Source organism: Podarcis filfolensis, assembly GCF_964270895.1.
Source record: "Podarcis filfolensis genome assembly, chromosome: 4".
NCBI classification, from domain to species: domain Eukaryota; kingdom Metazoa; phylum Chordata; class Lepidosauria; order Squamata; family Lacertidae; genus Podarcis; species Podarcis filfolensis.
Window position 1 is genome coordinate 77,535,490 of NC_139607.1, and position 21,952 is coordinate 77,557,441.

Here is a 21,952-nt window from a genome sequence, read left to right on the forward strand (position 1 = left end):
CAATTCATCAGCCTTTGGGTCAAAGGAACTATTACATAAGAACCCAAGAATATCAAATATTCATGTTCCTATTTTAATTACCAATGTATTTCCATACTCTGAACTCATTTTCTATATGAAACTCTCAGTAGCAATAAAATATCTAAAGATGATAAAAAAAAATTAAAACCCATCTATTCCTTTGCTAATGTATATTTCTGTTTAAAAACAACAACAGTACCATCAGAACACAATAGTTTTAGGGCTGAAAAGAAATATATCAGAAAGAACTAAGGATAAAAATAATTCATGCTAGATATTTCCCCCTTAAAATTCAAGAGGAGATTAAGGCTGCAATCCCATGAACACTTACCTAGGACTAAGTCACACTGAATAAATTAGAAGTACAGGGTCAATCTTTTCTGAAAATCATACTTGGGCCCTCTTCCACTGAGGCTCTTTCCCTGTTCACAGATGTGCAGAAAATTATTGATTTACTTATTTTTAGCAAGGTAGAGACAATGGCACTCTGCACATGTGTAATGACACACTTTCCTATTGTGATAAAAACAGCAAGGTTAAAACTGCAGCCCTACCAAGTCAAAATCTGACCAGCTGCTAATGCTGATAGAGCACACTCCTCTTTTGGACAGCTTCTTATGCATAACTGATATTTACAAAATGCATGTCTAAAAGTATACAAAGCAACATACCAAAGGTGCAAAAAATAAAAGAAAAAGAAAAATTCAGGTGCGATGTGGATGCCTAGATTCATACTTTTTGTATTGCAAGTATGGGGATATCGTTGATATGTTTATTGCATTGTTTTGCTTGTTCAATTTTATGCTTCATTATAGAGGTTTGTTAAAGATAAATAAAAATATATATTAAAATACAAACAAACAAAAAACTGGGGGGGGGGGACACACACACCGAAAAGAAAAATAAGAATTGCAAAATACAGTAAAACAGCTGTGCAAATGTAAATCGCTTCCGTGAATTAAAAAAAAGAAGGGTTTCTTCCATCTGGCAAAAGGAATCTAGTGAGGCAAACAGGAGGGCAGCTGTGGGCAGGCTATTTCATAAGGCCCAGGAAAACGAGCGGATTTTAAAAGGAAGGCTTGCTGAAGAGAGCAATATTAACAGAATAACTGGGCGTAATAAACTCAATCGTGATTCGGTCCCCCCCCCCCAGTCTAAACACTTTCTTGTCATTTCTCTTCATATATTTTATGGTCCGATTACATAATCACTGGACAGATTTCAACCTATGCTGACTTAAAGGCTGCATAGTAAGGCACGTCCTGGCAGCATGTGCCGCTGAATCTATTTTTTGCCATTTCTGTGTGAATGAAGCAATCACAACAATGTGCTTTTAAAATGATGATTTAGAACGGCCTGAACATGCATGAAAATGTAGCGGTATCTTCATATAACCAAACACTTTCTTATACTCAGTCTGGAGTTTGTTTTTACTTTGCTTTTTTTTACATTTCTAAAAAGAACCCCATGAAGCACGAACATATGCTTGAACGCATTAAAAAAAAAAAAAAAGATAACTGAGACAAGATGGCAAATGTGAGTTTTAAGGCTGTTTGTCTCTGGCCAGAGCCTTACGAGCTTTAATTACTGTTGTGCAAAGCCAAGTAACTAACTCCAGGTACTAAAAAAAGAAGACAACAATAATCAAATGGCTATTAACTTGTGGGTTAATATCCCATCATAATCCTGAAAATGCATGCGCTGAATTGTTTGCTGTAGTCACAACCAAAGTAGCTAATTGACAAGGTAAGCAGAAAATGAAAGATTACGTGAAAATGAAGTTATGCTCTTTCCCCCTTCTATGAGTAGATCAGCAAAACAGTAGTAAAGTAATATTAGTAAACATTTACTTTCTTTGTCTTCTCCATGAATAATACTTCTTAATGCAGAACATCTGAGCACTTGGCTTTATACAGCACCAGCGTTAGCAGGTTTAGAAACTGCCCTTTAAAAGTACAGAATCACCAAATAAAGGGAAACTCATGACTGTTTTCAGGGTGGCATTGTGCTTGGAATTATATAATTTGGGCATGATCCAAGTTAAGATAAACACAAGGCGTTTCAGTGGGTTGGATTTAAGGATCTGCTTTTGAAATCCTATTTTTGGGTGGATTGTTCTCCTTATTTGTCTCCAGCTGGAATAGAGATCACAATGAAAAATACCAGAAGAGGTCTAGTTGCTTCTGTTTAATAAGGGATCTCTTTTTTTCAGTTGCAAGAAATTATAAAGAAACTTGTCTTAAGAAAGCTGTGTGGTATCACTGGATGCCATTTAAGAGCAGTAAAATCAATAACAACGGCTAGAAGATTTTTGGATTTGTTGCTGGTGATTCTTCTGGATGATACGTTTTGCGGCTGAATATTTGTGCTGCTGTTTTACTGGATCTATTCCATGGATTTAAAAAAACACAAATGTTATTATGATGTATTTTTTGGTACTTCTTTTCTGATTTTATATTATGCCTCATGTTTTTCAAGTTTTGTAAGTCGGCTAGAGACTCTTTAAGTGTCTAGACAATGGGTGGTATTCAACTAAGTTTTACTCAAAGCAGGCCCACTGAAATTAATGAACATGACTAAGTTAGGCCCCTTAATTTCAGTGCATCTACAATGAGTAAAACTTAGTGGAATACCATCCAATTGCTGTTTCCCTTTAGCCTTCTCTTTGTCTGATTGGCTAGATCTTCTTTTCTAAATGTCAGTCGTGACTACGACTTCATTCATGGGCTAAACACACTGAAAGGCGGGAATAGGCTAGCTTTTCACAAAACAAATGAGGATAATTGCGCCTCATGGCTTGGATTCTTCAAATGCTATAAACTTACTTATAAAAAAATATGAGACAGGGTTATGGCTGCACCAACACTTAAGGCTATGTCTGTACCAGCTGCATGTACGAGTATTTTACAAGACACTTTCTGGAATTAATCTTGTTGAACATAACTGTAATGGTAATTCGTTACAATTATGCAAATAAGATGCCAAGAACAAACAATCTTCAACCACATAAGAAAGTAAAAGCCGTAACTCAAAAGCCAGCAGTGTAAAACAAATTGTTCCAGGTAGGCTTTTACCAATTGTAAGGAGGAGATACCAGGTAACTACTGCAAAGAAATAAGACAAAAAAATAAGGAAAGTAGCAATTACATGAGAATGTCGTCCATCACAATTCCTTTCAGCAAAAATATTCCATTGCATGGCCAGTTATTCAATTTCATTTAAATTAGCCAGGGTGAATAGGAATGACTCTGAAGAATAAGTATTTTATTCAAGAGAATTCCACCCCACCCCACCCTCCGAAGCTTCAAGAATATTCAGAACAGCTTGCTATCCTCAATTTCAATAAGTGATGCCTACCCACAGTTGAACGTGTGATGTATTGTATTATGGTCTGTGTAGCAATATAGGCCCAAAGCAGCTCTAAACACCCTGCTCTTCAAATTATGCCCCAGATCTAAAGAACTATACTGCTACTTGTGTGTTCAATGAAGATTTGAATTTCTGTTTATTACGCCAAATCAAACCAATGACCTATCTAGCTCAGAACTGTCTACACATGGATTGGCAGTGCCTTTTCAGAATTTCCAGTAGGAGACATTCTCAGTCCTACCTCAAGACACCATAGCTGGGAGAAGAAAATGAGAAGAAGAAAAACAATCAGCCTACAGAATAACATTTTTTTTTGTTGGGGAGATGAGCAGCAACAAGAGGCACACGGATCAAATTTTGATGAGTTCATACCAGCTTTAAGCTGTGTTATCTCCATCTATTCCTTGGTCACCGGCATTTATGATAGCTGGACCACAGGAATTAAAGTGCTGTCAAGGAACTACACTGGTAAGTAGATGGCAACTCCTGCTCTGTGAATAAATAAAGAAACCTAGTTAGTCAGGCATCCTGGCCTGGGAATATTTGCAGTACAGCAATATTCAGAAGCATTTTTGGCAGCTTCTCCCAAACCACAGGAATTTGCCAGCACTGATGAAAAAAATAAAGATATTGAAACAACCAGATATCCTTATCCCCTAGGAGTCATAACGGCCAGGCATTCTCACATGGGACAGGTCCAATGAGAAATTCTCTAGAGATTAACAGAAGCAGAAACATCCTTATCACAATCCCAGCTAGCCAGGGTAACCACAGCTTACTGAAAGTCCAGTTGGCATCTACAGGAAATAAATTGGGCAACAATTCATACAAAACACCAGGTACAAGGTGAGGCAAAGCAATTTCTATTGTTTCCAGAAGAGGTCTATAATCTGTGTTCTTAGTGTTTAATTTGTGGTGGGCCCAGAATAATTGTTGAGTCAACTCAAGAGGTTTGAAATATACAAATGAGAGAAATAATTGGCATGAAGACTCAACTTCAATATATATGATGATGAATTCAGACAGTGGGAAGAGGCAGAAGGACCCCAACAAACTCATGGAAAGAAAACCACCAACATCAACAAAGCTATTTATCAACGCATTATTTTTCAATTGCCCTTGTTCTCAAGTGCATAGCTTCCACTCGCCCACCCTACAGTAATAATAGCATCAATAACTACACAGGAGAGGGGCAGCAAAAGGCAAGGGTCTTGAGAACACACCTGGACTCTTGCTTCAAGTCACCTGCACTCACACACCCCAACACCCCAATAACACTCTTAAGGATCTGACTGAAAATCTTAAAGTCTCACCTGACTGACACAAAAAGGAACAGACAAAGCACTGATTCCCCATTCTGCTACACGCACATTGTTTTTAAGGTCTTTGGACTGCAAATTCTGGTCAAGAAACTCAGCACGAAAGCCATGATTTCTTCTCAACTGTAATTACACTCACGTGAAGAACTAAATATTTAATTTAATTTTGAAATGACCATCAGAGCAAAAAAAGAAAGAAAGAAAGAAAGAAAAATAAATAAAAAAGAAAAAGAAAATGAAAGCTGCCAATTAAGAATTTCACAAATCCAAAATTGACACTGTTTGAAAATAATAATAATAATTTCATGATTTATACCCCGCCCATCTGGCTGGGTATTCTAAAAACAGAATAAAACTTCAAACATTAAAAACTTCCCTAAACAGGGAAGTTCTCTTTCGATTTATGTGATCAAGAATATCTTTTTTTCTCAAAATTGATTGTTCTTAATTGTTAGGTCAACAGATCTCATGCACATGGATATGCATTCCAAATGGTGAAGTCAATGGGACTTACTTCTGAGTAAGCATCTATAAGGTGGCCACTGGCATTGAGGAGGGGTAATATAATTTATTTATTTATTTACCTATCTTATGAAATAGTTTGTATCCCACTTAACCCCGAAAACGGAGTACAGGCCGATCTAAAACAACAGTATATAACCACAATGAAACAATCTTAAAACCAATGAAAAGATAAATCACAGTATGCAGCATTGACAACAATTCTCTCTAGTGTTAATGCCCCTTCCTGCTCATAAAATGCACCTGACCCAGGGCACTGGGCTCAGTGGGCAGGTTTAAAACTCTCTTCCCACTCCAGCACTGTTCTTTATTATTATGATTATGATTATTTACTCCTGCTGCCAGAATCAGTGGAGTCTTGGCAGTGGTGGGGAGAAAACATCTGCGGGGCAAAGGGAATGAACTAATGGTATATACTGATAGTCATTCAGTGCTAAATAACTCCAATCCCAGTCTCATGTTTTTCTTCTCTTATGATCAAGTGCCTGGGAAGTAATGAAGTTGTTCAAGAGGACTTTGTAAGACTCTCAACTTATACAAATGGAAAACTTCCACATACTTCCAATGGTTCTGAATCAACACTGCTGGAATATAAATGAATAGTTACAGACCAATAGCAAAATACACACACTGCATGCCTATGCAGACACACTTCCAAAGTTACCACATCATATACAAGGCACCATTTCATTCTAAATCTACGCAAAGCAGCCATGCTGCATTATGCAAAATTCACCTGTATTACTAAGGGCAACAAATAGCAAAGAAATGACCACAATAGTTTTGATGCAAGGGCTAACGAAGGTGACATATAGTTAGCCACATCAATGGGCTATTTGACTCTCTTATCTCTCTTGAGTCTCAATTCACACTTCCACCAAAGTTTCAGTGGCAAAATACATATGAATAAAAGATCTTTAGGAGCTATGGGATCTGGGAATACCAGATGATGACATGTTCAGGGTTGAGAAATGCCTTCCTCTGTGTGCACATGGCAATCAGGGTCTATTTTGCTATTTTGAATAAAGAGCAGGATGTATGAAAGGAATGCCTGCAGGTTAGGGCCAGCTTTACCAACATTATTATTTGCTCTTTTATCTAAGGCTACATGCTCCTATGTCTATCATGTAGCCTCTGGGCACTCTACACGGTCACCCCATGCCCACAGGCAACGAGAACGACATCATGGAAAGCTCTGTCATCACAAACTTTGTGTCTGGCCCATGTTGGACAGAGCTCAAGGACTTTCTGGAAGATGTCACAAGGCAAATGCTCTTCCACTATACAGTGGTACCTTGGGTTACATATGCTTCAGGTTACATACACTTCAGGTTACAGACTCCGCTAACCCAGAAATAGTACCTCGGGTTAAGAACTTTGCTTCAGGATGAGAACAGAAATCATGCTCCAGCGGCGCAGCGGTGGCAGGAGGCCCCATTAGCTAAAGTGGTGCTTCAGGTTAAGAACAGTTTCAGGTTAAGGACAGACCTCCGGAACGAATGAAGTACTTAACCCGAGGTATCAAGGTATCACTGTACTGGATGCACCCTGTCCCTGTTGCTGTGGCACAAACCCATCAATAGAATTGAAGGAATTTAGCATTTGAAAGTGTAGAAAAATACAATGTAAAAAAGAGCAGGAGATGAAGAAACCTATCTAAGGCTGTGTCCACATCAGACATTTTACTCAAGATAATGGGCTGAGAACCAGCATCCTTGTCCTAAATGCTTATCAGACATATGGCCAAACCAGATGCAGTGTTAAATCAGAGAGTGCCTGGGAGGGAAGTTTCCATTGCCAGCAATTGGAAACTTGCTCCCTGCCTCTAGTAGCAACTCTGGGACTGTAGGGAGGGTAAATGGTAAAAACTTTTATATTGCATGCTGTAGCTGGGAATTCTTGTTGTGGGAAGTGATTCAGAAATTCAATAAACTTAAGCCTATAAACCTAATATTGATTTATCTTCATTAGTGGTGATGGAGAATGTGAAATAGGCACATATATATTTAACATCAAGCCTAGCTAGGCTCTGGGCTACTGGAAATTGTTTGACTCACTAAAATGGGCATCCGTGATCCTCCTGGAGATAAAAGATCCCAGATCTTATTTAGCCATTGATGTGAGTGAAGAGTAATCCAGCAAAGATTTATCCCTTACTACTAAAGACCCTCTTTTCGTTTAAATATATATTTTAATTATTAAAAAGTGAAATTATATTTTGCAGATCCTAGGGAACACGCAAAATTGCACATACTCAAACCCACCCCCTGGAACTGCCAAACTTACTATCTGAAGTCAGCGCACCAAATGGGTCTTATCCCTACCCCCCAAAAAAGCAAGTCAGAGAGCTTTTAAGCTCCCCAACTTGCTTTCAGGGCTCTTATGAGATCTTGAGGTCTCACAAGAGCCTCCCAGAGTCCCGTAAGAAAGGCTGAGAGCTTAAAAGCTCTTTCTGCACTGGGAAAACCCCGAGCAAAAAGAGCTTTTAAGCTATCTTCCTTCCATTTTGCTAGGTTTTACTACTTATTGTTTTTAACAATTGCCTTAACCACCATGAGGACCACGGTCGAAAGGCAGCGTTAAATAAATTTATGTAGAGACACACATTTTTACAGTGTCAAGAAGCAATACCAATGTACTTCAGTTCCCAAATAGCTAAGCAACAAATCAATTCCTGGTAAATTCAGCTTGACTCATTGTAAATACAGTTACAGATAGGTAGCCGTGTTGGTCTGCCATAGTCAAAACAAAAAAAGTTTTTTTCTTCCAGTAGCACCTTAAAGACCAACTAAGTTAGTTCTTGTTATGAGCTTTCGTGTGCATGCAGACCAACACGGCTACCTATCTGTAACTGGAACTATGGAAGGCACCACATTGAGCCGCATGAAATGGAAGTCCATCAACCTCACCAGGTATCTGAAGAAGTGTGCATGCACACGAAAGCTCATACCAAGAACTAACTTAGTTGGTCTTTAAGGTGCTACTGGAAGAAAAAAACTTTTTTTGTTTTCATTGTAAATAATTAAACACAGAGCCAATAAGCTTTTAATAAGCAACATTGATAGACAAATATATTAGATTTATATTCTGCCTGTCTTTTGCAGACCTCAAGGCAACACATGCAAGTTTCTGATGCAGTTCCTTATCTAGATAGTGACTGGATCCTGCTAAACTCCAGCAAGACAACTGCATCACATGCATCCAGACCTTAACCTGGATCACAGTGTTTCAGTATGATAAGATGACACTATTCTCTTGGGTCAAGTGAAATAAAACCTGCAAAAACATTATAAAGCAATTGCACTAGCACAGGCAGAAGTGTTCAGCTAATTTCTCCTTGACTCACCAGGGGCTCTGCCATGATGATGCGGATCTTGCGCTCAGCCTGGGTGGTAAAGTTAACAAATAAGCTTTTCAGGACATATTCCCCAGGTTTACTGTCTGGATCGACATTGATAGGCAGCATGGTTGGAGGTCCCTTTTCCCTTTGTGTGCCAGAAACAGATGGGACGGGTGGCTTGATGTATCCGTTACCCACTGGAGAAGCTGAAAAGTAAAGAAATATATCTTTAATAAGACTTAATTATAAAATGTTGTCCCTTCCATCATCATCATCATCATCATCATCATCATCATTATTAATTTATTTATACCCCGCCCTCCCCGGGCTCAGGGCGGCTAACACCAATAAAATCACAGTAAAAACATAATAGGGGGAAAAGAGAAAAGGAAAAAAAAACCCAATTTAAAATACAATTTAAAATGCAGCCTCATTTTAAAATAGCTGATAAATCAAGACCATAAGGGGAGGGAAACACAAGGGTCAGACTGAGTCCAAACCAAAGGCCAGGCAGAACACCCAAGGAGCCTGGGCTATTTAGTGTTGAACCTTTTGGAAAAACACCAGCGCTGTTTATGGGAAACTTCACTAGTGAACAGGGAAACAACATCAGACATACCAACCTGGGCGTAAGCCCCACAGAATTCAGTAGGGCTTACCAAGCGTAAATGTGCACACCATTGGGGTGGAAATACGTAACTAAAGTTGACATAACAAGTTGTTCAGCTGTACTGGAAGGACAGTATAAGAACCTTTTAAAGAAGTGACTTCCTTGTCAAGCGGGCTTACATAATGCTTTTTTTATTTGCAGCGATCTATAGCGCTGCACTAGCAAGGCTGCCCATGGTACACCAGGCCCATCAGAAGATGATGTGCCTGATATACATAGGAGGGATACTTCCATAGATAATACCAGGAAGCACAGAGAAGCAAACCAGGGGAATTTGCATTGTTAGAACACACACACACACACACACACACACACACACACCCTAAAAAGAAGGTACAGATACTGCTGCAGAAGTCCAGAAAACCTTGCACTGGGCCTAGATACACCCTTGCATTTGGGGGTACGGTGATTCTCTTCCTCCCTCTGATTCCCCAGTATGCAATCTAAGCAGAAAATACATTGGTACATTGGACGCAGAAGTCTCATAACAGTGCCCCTGTTTTCTCTTTCACAGGGCTGATACTGAAATATGTTTACTGGATTTTGAAAGCAGCTGACGTTAATCAGGAGTTGATTGGGTTAGGTTCCTAAATTCTTTCCCTGAACCAAATGCAAACTGCACTGGAGAATTTTTTTCTCTTGCTCTCATACATAGAAATTGTTCTATTGTTTATGCAGTAGACAAAAGGTAATTTAATCTCTCATGCCAGACAGAAAGCCCATGACCCTTTATCTGATGTCACATTTAATTCCCTAATATCAAGCAAGGTTCTGATTTACCTTTTTAACTTTCATATTCCTAAACCAGCTGATATAATTTGACCTACTTTTTTCCCCTCTTGCCATTTGAGACCAGTGCAATATCTAACATCAATTAAAGATGAAACATTTATGGCTGATACTTCTCCAAATATAGTTAGAAGGGGGAGCACAAACTATCTCACACTAGTGGCAAAAATAATTGCTCTTCAAAACTGAAAGGCAAAGCATGACATGCACACACCCTGCAAATGGGAGAATGGGTAGGTGTCTCAAAAATACCAAGTCTATGTTAGGGGTTGCTTATACTAAGAGAGTATCCCATATGTTTTTCAACATCAAACAGGACATTAGTTCTCTTACTATAAGAAAGAAAGAAAGAAAGAAAGAAAGAAAGAAAGAAAGAAAGAAAGAAAGCACCATTGACTTAAAGGATGTACATCAGTATTAAATGTTCACATCTGGGGAAAAGAAAGAAGTTCTCTTATTGCACAGAGTTTTTATTTATATGGATGAGTATAGCAGAAGGATAAACAGGCCAGTTGGAACTCAATGACCCTAGAATCAAACCCTGTTTCCAGGAAATATTTGCACACACAGAGAGCACCTCAGACTAAGCAAACTGAGGAAACTATGGAAACATAAAGCCAACATGTCCACCTATCTCAAAAAGTTAAAGACAAATCAAGCAGATCTCTCTCATGTAGACATATTCCTATGTTTCCAACACTATATGAAGCAACCTACGATATCATGTGGATGTGACAGTTGTGACAGAACTACTATATTATCAACAACCACAACTGCTGGAGGTGGCAAAGCTATGAAATGGCAGAAAGACAGTGACAGGGCAAGGTGGAGATGAGATATAATTAGCAAGAAGAAAAATCAGAAAATTTTATAATTACGTCTAAGAAATTTTTCAATCTCTTGTATTCACATGCTTGAATCTTACAGATTTTTTTTGAAGCCTATATATACACAATAAAGTTATGGAAACTTGTTGAAGATTCCACTGGTTTGCCACAAAAAAGCATTTTGTTCTCCTACAATTTCATTCCAAAAGGGTAGACTAAAAAAATACAAAATTTCTAGCATTACTAAATTGCAGAATATTCTCACCATTTAAATTTATTTATATCCTAGACAAACATTCCTCAGATACGTTGTTTTCTATATTAATTTCTTCACCCAAACACTTGACTTAAACTATGTAACAGTGTTGTAATCTAAAAATGTTAAAAGGAGCATAAATGCCCTATTCATGGACATTACGATTACTGGGGGAAGAAACAAACAACTATAGGTTTCATTAAACTCTATGTCATTTAATGAAACCATTCTAATTTAATATACTCTTGAGCCAGTGCTGCATTGTCTAGGATAATGTAAAAAAGTACAGTTATTTATGTGCCACGCATACATTACAAAGAGAGAAAGTAGAAATTATGTCACTTCCGCAGTATTCCAGATATGTAGTAAACTAAAACTGAAGCCAAAAGCCAAACCAACAGAAAGAAAAATCACACACACACCAAACCCTTGTACCCAGTTAGTAAAGCTTTGTAAAAATACGACTAGTATTTGATATATTTATATGTGGCTCGTAAAAGTTTTGAAATGCATTCAACACCAATACGACAATTCAGAATGTTGACTCATGGTGAATCTTCTTTTTACCTACCAAGTCCTTTTATTAAGCTGATCACACTGGATCTTCTCCAGCAGGCTAGTGAAATCTCCATGAGACTGGAAATACCTGAAAAGTCCCAATCCTTAGAATTCTTTTGTTTCTAAAACTGAGGGAAAAATGGCTTGCTTCATGATCCCAGTTTGGTCCTTTCACTATAAGCATGTAGGTTTTCCCTCACCCCCCCAAATTCAAGGGAGGGCGAGTGTTGACTTTTAAGTGCTGAAGATCTGCAGCAATCGAACTGGAGCAGGTTTCCTGATCAGAACACGCTTTCCATAACCAAAGGGGCAATTTTTAGCTTCAGCGTACGATGATGACCTACAAGTTGCAGAGTGTAGGCTGCCAGTCTATATTTATCCGCAAGCACATAGTATACCGACAGATTAGCAAAATACTTCAAGCACTCCAAGAACATGAGACTTGCTTGTATAGTTCAGCATAAACAACCCTTCCATACCGGCAACATGCGTTATCACACAGGCCGAGCTGAAGGCAGCGTTTCTCTCCCGAATTCTAAGTCAGAGATAACACAGGGGCGAGCGACAAGGCCTTTGTTTTGTAACTACGGACTCTTGGCCGCAAGTAGAAAACAGTGCGAATTCCTGAGGACAAGAACTGAGACGGTGTCCTTTTCCCATGTCAAGAGAAGTGCAAACCACTCATTCTCAAGGGAAATGACACAGGGTACATTTACACGGCACACAGCCAGGGTGGTGCAGTGGTTAGCGCCAAGTCTAGGAACTGGGTTCAAATCCTCGCTCAGCCATGAAGCTTATTAGGGTGACCTTGGGTCAGTCACTGTGTCTCAACCTAGCCTATTGCACAGGGTTGTTGTGATGAAAAAAAAAAATGTACGGTGTCTTTAGTTCCTTGGAGAAAAAGCTGGGATGCGAATCAAATAAATTAATAAATAATAAATAAATTAACCCCAAAGATGCCAGCTTGCTGGAGAGTAAGCATCACTGGACTCTGCTGAACTTCTGTGTTAAGCATGTGTGCAATCGGACTGCACAAACATATTTAACATTAAAATCATCAATATTTCAAAAAGCATGATGATGTTATGCCACCTTCATCGAAAATTTTAAAAACTCCTGTCAGTGGAATTTTCAGTATACAGTGGTACCTCAGGTTACAGACGCTTCATGTTACATACACTTCAGGTTACAGACTCCGCTAACCCAGAAATAGTGCTTCAGGTTAAGAACTTTGCTTCAGGGTGAGAACGGAAATCGTGCTCCGGTGGTGCGGCGGCAGCAGGAGGCCCCATTAGCTAAAGTGGTGCTTCAGGTTAAGAGCAGTTTCAGGTTAAGTACAGACCTCTGGAACGAATTAAGTACTTAACCTGAGGTACCACTGTACAAACCAATCTAAGCCTGAATGATCAAGTTAATATAAAAAAAGAACAGGGAAGGGAACGTGGGCAGGGAATCTTCAAAATGGTTAAGAGATCTCTTGTTCACATTGATTTTGCAAATGAAAAAATGAAGAATTGGCTTACACTGACAAACCCAATGCTTTCAGTGAATGGGCAAAATGTTAAAGCGGATGCAAAGGAATGAGCAAGCCTCTTTGTGGAGTTTACGTATAGTGTAGCCATACTTCTTCCACTAGGCTGATGGGAGTTGCAGTCCAAAATACATGGAGGGCACTAGATTGGCAAAGCCTGGTCCAGATTGATGTCCTACGGAGCATTTCCCCAAAACCAGTCTCCTGCTTGAACTAGCAGGCTCAAACGTTGTTGTTTTTTTGCTGTCTTTATGGTACACCATATTGAAATGACTGTGTGGAAGGTGATTAATAAGATGATGATGATAAATGAGAGACCACCACTCGTCATTTACAGGTTCCCATTAAAACTGCTCACACATATCAATGCTCTACAGCAAACAATGACACCTTCCTCTTGACAGGCTTTGGGTAGCAAGCCTGCATTTGCTTACAAACTGAAACAGCCAGTAACCAGCAAAAAGAGGCCACATAAGAGAGATACAGACCAGACTCTGCTGCAGATACAGATCTGTCCCCATTTCTAATCTGGCAACACTATCACAAGACCTAATAATCTCACCCACATCAGGGGGTTCATTCACCTGCTCATCTTTCAACGTGACACTTGACAGCATTTGCTGACACATAGGACAAACAGGTCAGTCTCAATTAAAAAAGGAATATAAACCTGACATCGGAAATCGCAATAAAAAAACAACAACAACAGGGTGACATTTCAACCTCCCAATGTTGTTTTGTGTGCATGTATGGTGACATAAGGATCACTGTCTTCTGCATTTTATTTCCTTCTGTAGTCACTGTTTACAATTCTACTCCCCCCACAACCATTAACTCAGAATAGCACCTCACATTAAGTGGACTACAGTCCATGCCATGCAAGCTTATTCCTTAATAAATTTCTCAAGTCTTTCTTAGATTCTATTGTTTTTACTGCAACAGACTAACACAGCTATTCCTCTGGATATTACGATTAAATGCCTGACTGGAGAATATAGAATTTGACTACAGTGGTACCTCGGGTTACAGACGCTTCAGGTTACAGATGCTTCAGGTTACAGATTCCGCTAACCTGGAAGTAGTACCTCGGGTTAAGAACGTTGCTTCAGGATGAGAACAGAAATCATGCTCCAGCGGTGTGGCGGCAGCGGGAGGCCCCATTAGCTAAAGTGGTACCTCAGGTTAAGAGCAGTTTCAGGTTAAGAACGGACCTCTGGAACGAATTAAGTTCTTAACCAGAGGTACCACTGTATTGAAAATACATGCCAGTCATCATAGTGCAGTATACTCTAGGTTCCCCAACATAGTGCCTTCTGGGTGTTTTGGACTACAACTCCTACCAGGCAGCAAGGCCAATGATGACAAGATGATGGGAGTTGTAGTCCAACTGCACATGGAGGGCATCATGTTAGGTAAGGGTGCCTAGTGCATATGCATACAGGATATGCAAGTGTGTGTTTTTTAAAATGGCCAGGTACAGAGCCCAGATGCTGTTGGCTGAATCCACAGAAGGATTATTTTAGCTCTTGTGCTAGATTGTTAACTAAATCTAGAGATATTCTTGCACTAGTGCAAAAGGCTGTGCAAGAGACTGAAAAGAACAAGAACCTACCTATGACAGGAGAGTGAAATCTTGTGCAAGTCTTGTGCAAGCATTTGCGGAACTGTATTTGCTGCTGTTTTCCTTCCACTCATGGTCCAAACCACATCAGCTATGCAGAGCAACACTTTTTCCTGGCTTTCTTCCTCCTGGTATTCTTTATAGATGTATAACTTTGAGAAGCATATTTATCTTTAATTTATCATATTTATATTTAGCACCACAGTTCAAGAAGGACACTGACAAACTGGAACGTGTCCAGAGGAGGGCAACCAAAATGGTCAAAGGCCTGGAAACGATGCCTTATGAGGAACGGCTAAGGGAGCTGGGCATGTTTAGCCTGGAGAAGAGGAGGTTAAGGGGTGATATGATAGCCATGTTCAAATATATAAAAGGATGTCACATAGAGGAGGGAGAAAGGTTGTTTTCTGCTGCTCCAGAGAAGCGGACACGGAGCAATGGATCCAAACTACAAGAAAGAAGATTCCACCTAAACATTAGGAAGAACTTCCTGACAGTAGGAGCTGTTCGACAGTGGAATTTGCTGCCAAGGACTGTGGTGGAGTCTCCTTCTTTGGAGGTCTTTAAGCAGAGGCTTGACAACCATATGTCAGGAGTGCTCTGATGGTGTTTCCTGCTTCGGAGGGGGTTGGACTCGATGGCCCTTGTGGTCTCTTCCAACTCTATGATTCTATGATTCTATGATCTACTTAGATATTTGTAGACCACTAGCTACCATCCTGGAACAACTAGCACAAAACCTTAATAACCCAAAACAGCAAAGATTTTGGCAACAATCCAGTGCATAGTTGAATGCACCGAACTCCCAAATCAATGAAATTTAAGCATGCCCAGCTTTCCACCTAAAGGAGTGAAATCCTGTAATCAGCTGTGACATTCTCTATAAACAAGCACCATCAGTGTATAAACATGCAGAATTCCTGACATTGCAATATAAACACTTGATATACCTTGCATTAAGACCTGATCAACAGGGAATTCTGAACAAAGTTCGCAAAACAATTCAATAACTCCCTCTAGCATGCAGTATCCCAAAGACCACCAACTGATAATTCACCTATCTGGGAAGGCACTTCAGGAATTGTTACGGAAATTTTTAGGTTTATTCAATAATAATTTAATATAGCTAAAAAATAACCCAAAAAGCTCCAAACTGAAGCTTATGAGACATCTGAAGTCCATGGAATATTGCCAACAATATTTAAGAACCTGGCTCTATTTTCAGTGGCAGATGATGCAACCATATATGAAGAATGCTTAAATTGATAATGCAAATGTGCTTCATATCCCAGAAAGAAAGTAGTAGTCTTCTCAGTAATAAGATACATGTAAAGTCAATCTCTATAGCTATATTCTGACAGTTTAATTTAGAGGAATATTAACTTTTCGGTAACTACATTGCTTTTGTTCTGTGGCATGGCAATGTTGTATTCTTGTTATAGCAAACAGTGTTGGTAATTCCATACACAACATGATGAAACAAAGGGATAGGAAGGGCACACCAGGGCAGGTTAATGACCAATAGATACAACTGCCTAGGGCATCACCCAGGCACTGGCCAGATCCTGACCAGCTTAGCACCAGCAAAGGTTGCTGCATTATGTACATGGGAAAGGCAATGTCTGATAGTACATAGCTGTGTATTTAGCATAAAATAAGATTACATATAATTTGATTGATGTCTAAAAATATGTCAGGTTCAAAAATGGTGTACTGCTTCACTCTTATGATTGAGCATCCCACCTTTTTCCCAGTCTAGGAAAGGAAGACACACGTTGCATACTGCTCAACAATCCCGATTTAAGTGGGACAGACCAGAATTACAGAAACCAATCCCAGTTTCTGTTATCGCTGCCCTTTGTTACTATATGCGGATGACGCTGTCATCCTTTCTTTTTCTAGAGTAGGTCTTATGAGGGCCTTAAAATTTTTTGGATCATATTGTAATGCAAATTCCCTTACAATCAATTATGAGAAATCTAAAATTCTAATTTTCTCAAAGAGCCGGAAACTCCATAATTGGAGAATTGATGGGAGAGTCATCGAACAAGTCTATAGATTCCAATACTTGGGAGTTTGGTTACAACATAACCTTAGATGGAAGGCCCATGTAGCCTATGTTACAAATAGAGCCAAAGCTATCTCCTTGGCGATCTTGCGATTTTTCTTCACCGATGGGGCCCTTCATATCCCATCGGCGTTGAAAGTCTTCAAGGCCAAGGTGATCCCGACAATTGCTTATGCCATCTCAATTTGGGGGACTTTTGTCAACTTATCCCACCTAGAGGTTATTCAAAATCAGTTTTTAAGAGGGATATTGAAACTGCCCAACTGTGTAAGTAATACAGCGCTACGCATGGAACTTAATATTGTATCCCTGGAAAACGCTCTGTGGAAGCACATACTTTGTCACTGGTTATCTCTATGGCACAATCTCCCAAACTTGTACTTGATACAATGCATGTGGAGAGATGATTTCCAGAGCCCATGGGTAAAAAATTTACAACTGAAAATTACGGCAATGGGAATCTCCCCATCCAAATTACTAGAGCAGGATATAGTTCCAGCTAAAAGAACAGTAACCTGTAAACTAGAGGAGATGGACTTGCAGCAGAAAATGGTCTTGGGCAATGGTACCTGCTCACCTCTAAACCTTGGTTTATTACCCCTCTTAAGGCTCCCAAACTATTTGAATTCCTTAACTTCTTCGGCTCATAGATATGCTTTTGTAAAGGCAAGATTCAACACCTTCCCATCGAACGTGCTGAGAAATAGATTCTCCAATGGACAGATATCGCTCTTATGTGATTGTAATTGTGGGGCACCGGAATCGTTGCATAACATAATTTTTGATTGTGCATTTCATTCATCGGCCAGGAGCAAGTTTCTTGCTCAATATCTAAAGGGAATTGCCGATGATACAAATGAAGCCAAACTGAGATATCTACTAAATGATGATGACCCCTTAAGATCACTCATGGTTGCCAGATTCTTGATCAGCGTTCTATCCCTAAAGAAGAGAAACGGACTCCTGTGCGGCTCGGATAATCCCTCTAAACTATGATCTATGTTTTAGGATGTAATTAGGTGATATCACCATTGATGTCTTCTACTAATTTATGAGTAGAGGGCGATGTTTATGTTACAAATTTAGTGTAATGTATGATGTTGGTCTTTTGTTTTATTTTGCTTTGGTTCTTGTCTGTTTTTTGTAAGTTTTGGCGGTTTTAAAATTGGAGTTTTAAGTACATTATGTTGGTATGGGAAACTGTTGTGTGATGGGCCAATGGCCGTAATAAAGTTCAATACAAAAATACAATAAATCCCAGTTTCTGATTGGATCCTGAAATGTTCCAGTTTTTGGATCTTACATTCTTGCTAGCGTGCACTTAGCTTTTAAGGTTTAGAAAGTTTAGAATTTGGTAGAACCTTTAGTATTTTTATTCTGAGAGGCTGAGTGCCGCTAAAAATGTGTAAATAACATCTAACACACAAAATGGGATTTGTATACAGTGGTACCTTGGGTTAAGAACTTAATTCGTTCTGGAGGTCTGTTCTTAACCTGAAACTGTTCTTAACCTGAGGTACCACTTTAGCTAATGGGGCCTCCTACTGCCGCTGTGCCGCGGCTGTGCGATTTCTGTTCTCATCCTGAAGCAAAGTTCTTTACCTGAGGTACTATTTCTGGGTTAGCAGAGTCTATAACCTGAAGCGTCTGTAACCCGAGGTACCACTGTAATTTGATTTCCAAAAGTTATCTTGGCTGTAAGTCCCAAAAACCGCCCATAAGTGGATGACCTTTACAGTTCTACTGTACTGTGCCCGCATTCAGAAAAAGTACCCCTTGTTTCCTTCATCAAATTTTGGAAGCTATGCAAGTATGAAAACACTTCACCATCTAATTGCAATCACACAAAGGTTGCCACAGTTCTCCTGTTTTCCTAATCCTATACCTCAAAATCCATCACAGCTACCAACATTTAAAAATTCAACAGAATTTTACCACTGCTTTTCTTTCATGTGGAAAGAGAAACATGAAGGGATTTTAAAGGACTCTACAGTTCAGTAGTATGAGAGGCCATTCTTCACACTGAGGCACCTTCAGATAACTAGACTAAAGCAGAGGCCTTAAGCTAGCTAGAAGGAGGAACCCACTCTTCAGTCAGCAATTTATTCAGCCCTGTTGAGGTGGGATTATAGAATACAAGCCTGCTTCACAGATTCATTGCTCTACTGGTGTCAACTAGCAAACCAAGTCTCATCTGCTATTTGTAAAAACATGCTATTTTTAACACTTAAGAGATTATTGGAAAACCTTTTATGCAATAGTAGGTTTATTTTTGCTGTGAAGTTTACATGCTAAATTCTCGCACAAGTACTGCTTTAAGACAGCAGATCCGTCTACTATTTATAGCTGATAGTAGGAGCTCGTCACATTTAGAGTATGACATCACTATGGGAATATTTCCTTTCACTTATGGAAACGCCCTTATGACGGGAACTAAACATAGGCATTTTCCACTTCTGGTTTTTAAAATAATAAAGTCATGTTTTCGCTTTCAATACTGACTGTTAGTAATGCAATTATTTCTAGCAAATTCTCTCTACCTAGCCAACAACTCCTGATTTGTCTCAAATCCCAAACATCTTACAAAACGCATTAAGATCATATGTAAAAAAATTAATGTTTCATATCAAGAGATGGTAAAATGCCCACTTTTTCTAATTCAAGAAAATCACAACATCTTGTACCTGCATAAAGTTTTTTTATGCCATGTTATACTTAACGTAAGAACTGTCTCACAAGACCTAGTCCATTTTTTTGTTTCCAACTGCTGCCATCCCTGATGGCTCTGAGACATTCACAAGAACACAAAGACAACATGACTCCATGCCAGAACAAGAAGTCCTTATAGCTCAGTGGGACTTTTACACCTTTCCTCTCCAAATCTGTTCAGGAGGGTCAGGAGATGAAAGAAAAGATCATTCCGTCTGGCACTGATGAAACCATCTTCTTAGCATGACATTGTATTCCACCCTATATATCTGACCATGTTAATACCTCCCTCCAAAAAGATCCGTGAGAATCTCATGGATGCATGTCCCCCTCCATTTACAATGAATACTGTACCAGATCTCTTTAAACCCGTCCACTTTGCCCATGCCATTGGCCACCCTACATGATGAATCATGTACCCTGCCAGCTTCATACATCATGCAGCTGCCAATAAATGCATGACCACCTCCTTATAAAGCAACCAAGGTCCATCATACATAGAAAGCAATGGATTTGGGGCTAACATTTGCTGGACAATAGCACATCTAATTCTGAACATCTTCAATTTCGAGTTCTAGTATACTGAGAGAGCAGAGAAAATTTATCTCCCTGCACCATTTCTAATGTTGTAAATCCATTTTATGTCCCCCTTTACCTTTCCCCAAACAAATCAAAAAATCCCCATTGCTTTATTCTTTTCACATATGAAAAATACACCAACCGCTTGACCATTCTAGTTGCTTTTCTCTGGATGTTAGTCTGTTCTAAAACCAGGAAATCCCAAGACACAAAGAGATAATATTTCTAGTTTCCTGGTGATTCAGGGCACTGTTTAAATACTTTTAAAACAGAATACCCAAAACCTCTGACCAAAGCTACCAGAATTATTTATTTATTGAGCAACTGTAATTTTCATAACTTGTACCCATTTGTTCTTGCCTCACTCACCTCTGCCTTTCCATGCTGTTGTTGTTTATTTCATTTCTAGACCACCCATTGGCCAAGGTCTTCTGGGTGGTTTACAAAACCTAACAAATGCAATGCAGTATTAACTTCATTCCAGCAGCGGGAAGGCGTTCAAAGGCGTGTCACTCAACAATCAGTAATATCACTAAAGAGCCGTATATTTTAAATAATGTGTAGCCAAACACGCACATGAAAATAAAATGGGAGAAAACAATGCTAAGCACTGTGTGGGTAAAACAACAAACTGATATAATTCATTAGCAATAAACATCACGTGTCACTTGAGAACACTTGTAGTGGGACAACACTTTCCAGCAGGCACAATGACAAGCTATATTGGCATAATGGATTATTATGCCTGGTGTCATGAGATCAGCTCTATGGCACATCCAAAACATAATAATCAATTCTGCAGATACTTCAGAGTGGGGGAAACCCAAAGAAACAAAACTATGTGAGGCAGGAATGTGAAGTAACTGAATGCTTATTTTTATGTCAAGCATATACTGGCTTTGCATCCCACCCTTCAAGAGGCTCAAAGCAACATACATTGTGCTTTTGGGCGGCTGGTGCAATTTTTGGTCTCTCTCAACCACAGTACTGTAGCTCTTCAAAAATATATTCCAACCCTGTAACCTAACCTAATGAAGGTTGGATCCACGTAATTTATTTAAAGCACATTTTACGCACATTTAAGGCTTCCGCCAAAGAATCCTCGGAATGGTAGCTAAGGGTGCTGGGAATTTTAACTCTGTGAGGGATAAACTACAGTTCCCATAATTCTTTCTTGGAAGTCAAGTGCTTTAAATGCCTGCTGAACCTGCTTTAAATGTGGTATGGATGCAACAGGAGTCAGTTTGTAAGTCTAGTAGATACATGGCTTTGAAACACCCAACCCTATATTTGGCTTTAGTTCTCTAGTACTAACAGAATGTCCTGTCCATGGGTACGCAAATTAAGGCCCAGGGGCCTGTTCCGGCCCAGTCGTCTTCTCAATCAGCGTGTTTTTACATGAGTGGAATGTGTGCTTTTATTTAAAATGCATCTCTGGGTTATTTGTGGGGCATAGGAATTCATCCTCCCCCCCTTAAAATATATTCCGCCCCCCCCACAAGGTCTGAGGGACAGTGGAGCGGCCCCCTGCTGAAAAGGTTTGCTGACCCCTGTGGCCTGTCCTTCGAAAACTTGCTTTCAACCAATCATTTACCTAAGTACTGAAATCCTACACACAATTTCCTTCTGGTAATGATAAATTAAGCAAAAAGTAAATCACCGTTGTTTCCAGGGCCTTCTGAATGAAAGGTAGCAAAAGGGTGTCGTGGGATTATTTGTTCTAACTATATTGTTCAAAGATCATGCGTTACAGTTAAGTAATTTTCTCATCTT

General features: G+C 39.4%; 1 protein-coding gene across 12 annotated transcripts in view; it reads right to left on the bottom strand.

The window, feature by feature from the left end:
• The window catches only part of FRY (FRY microtubule binding protein), a 193,732-nt gene that overhangs the window by 108,617 nt on the left and 63,163 nt on the right, over nt 1-21,952 (bottom strand). For 9 of the 12 annotated variants that reach the window (XM_083608908.1, XM_083608906.1, XM_083608907.1 and 6 more), the window contains one exon: nt 8,578-8,777. In XM_083608908.1, the coding sequence (XP_083465034.1) occupies nt 8,578-8,697 (120 nt within the window). In that variant the 5' untranslated portion in view covers nt 8,698-8,777. Of the gene's footprint in view, nt 1-8,577; nt 8,778-11,684; nt 12,254-21,952 lie in introns of those variants that run through there. The other 3 variants (XM_083608916.1, XM_083608913.1, XM_083608914.1) reach the window with 2 other exon arrangements.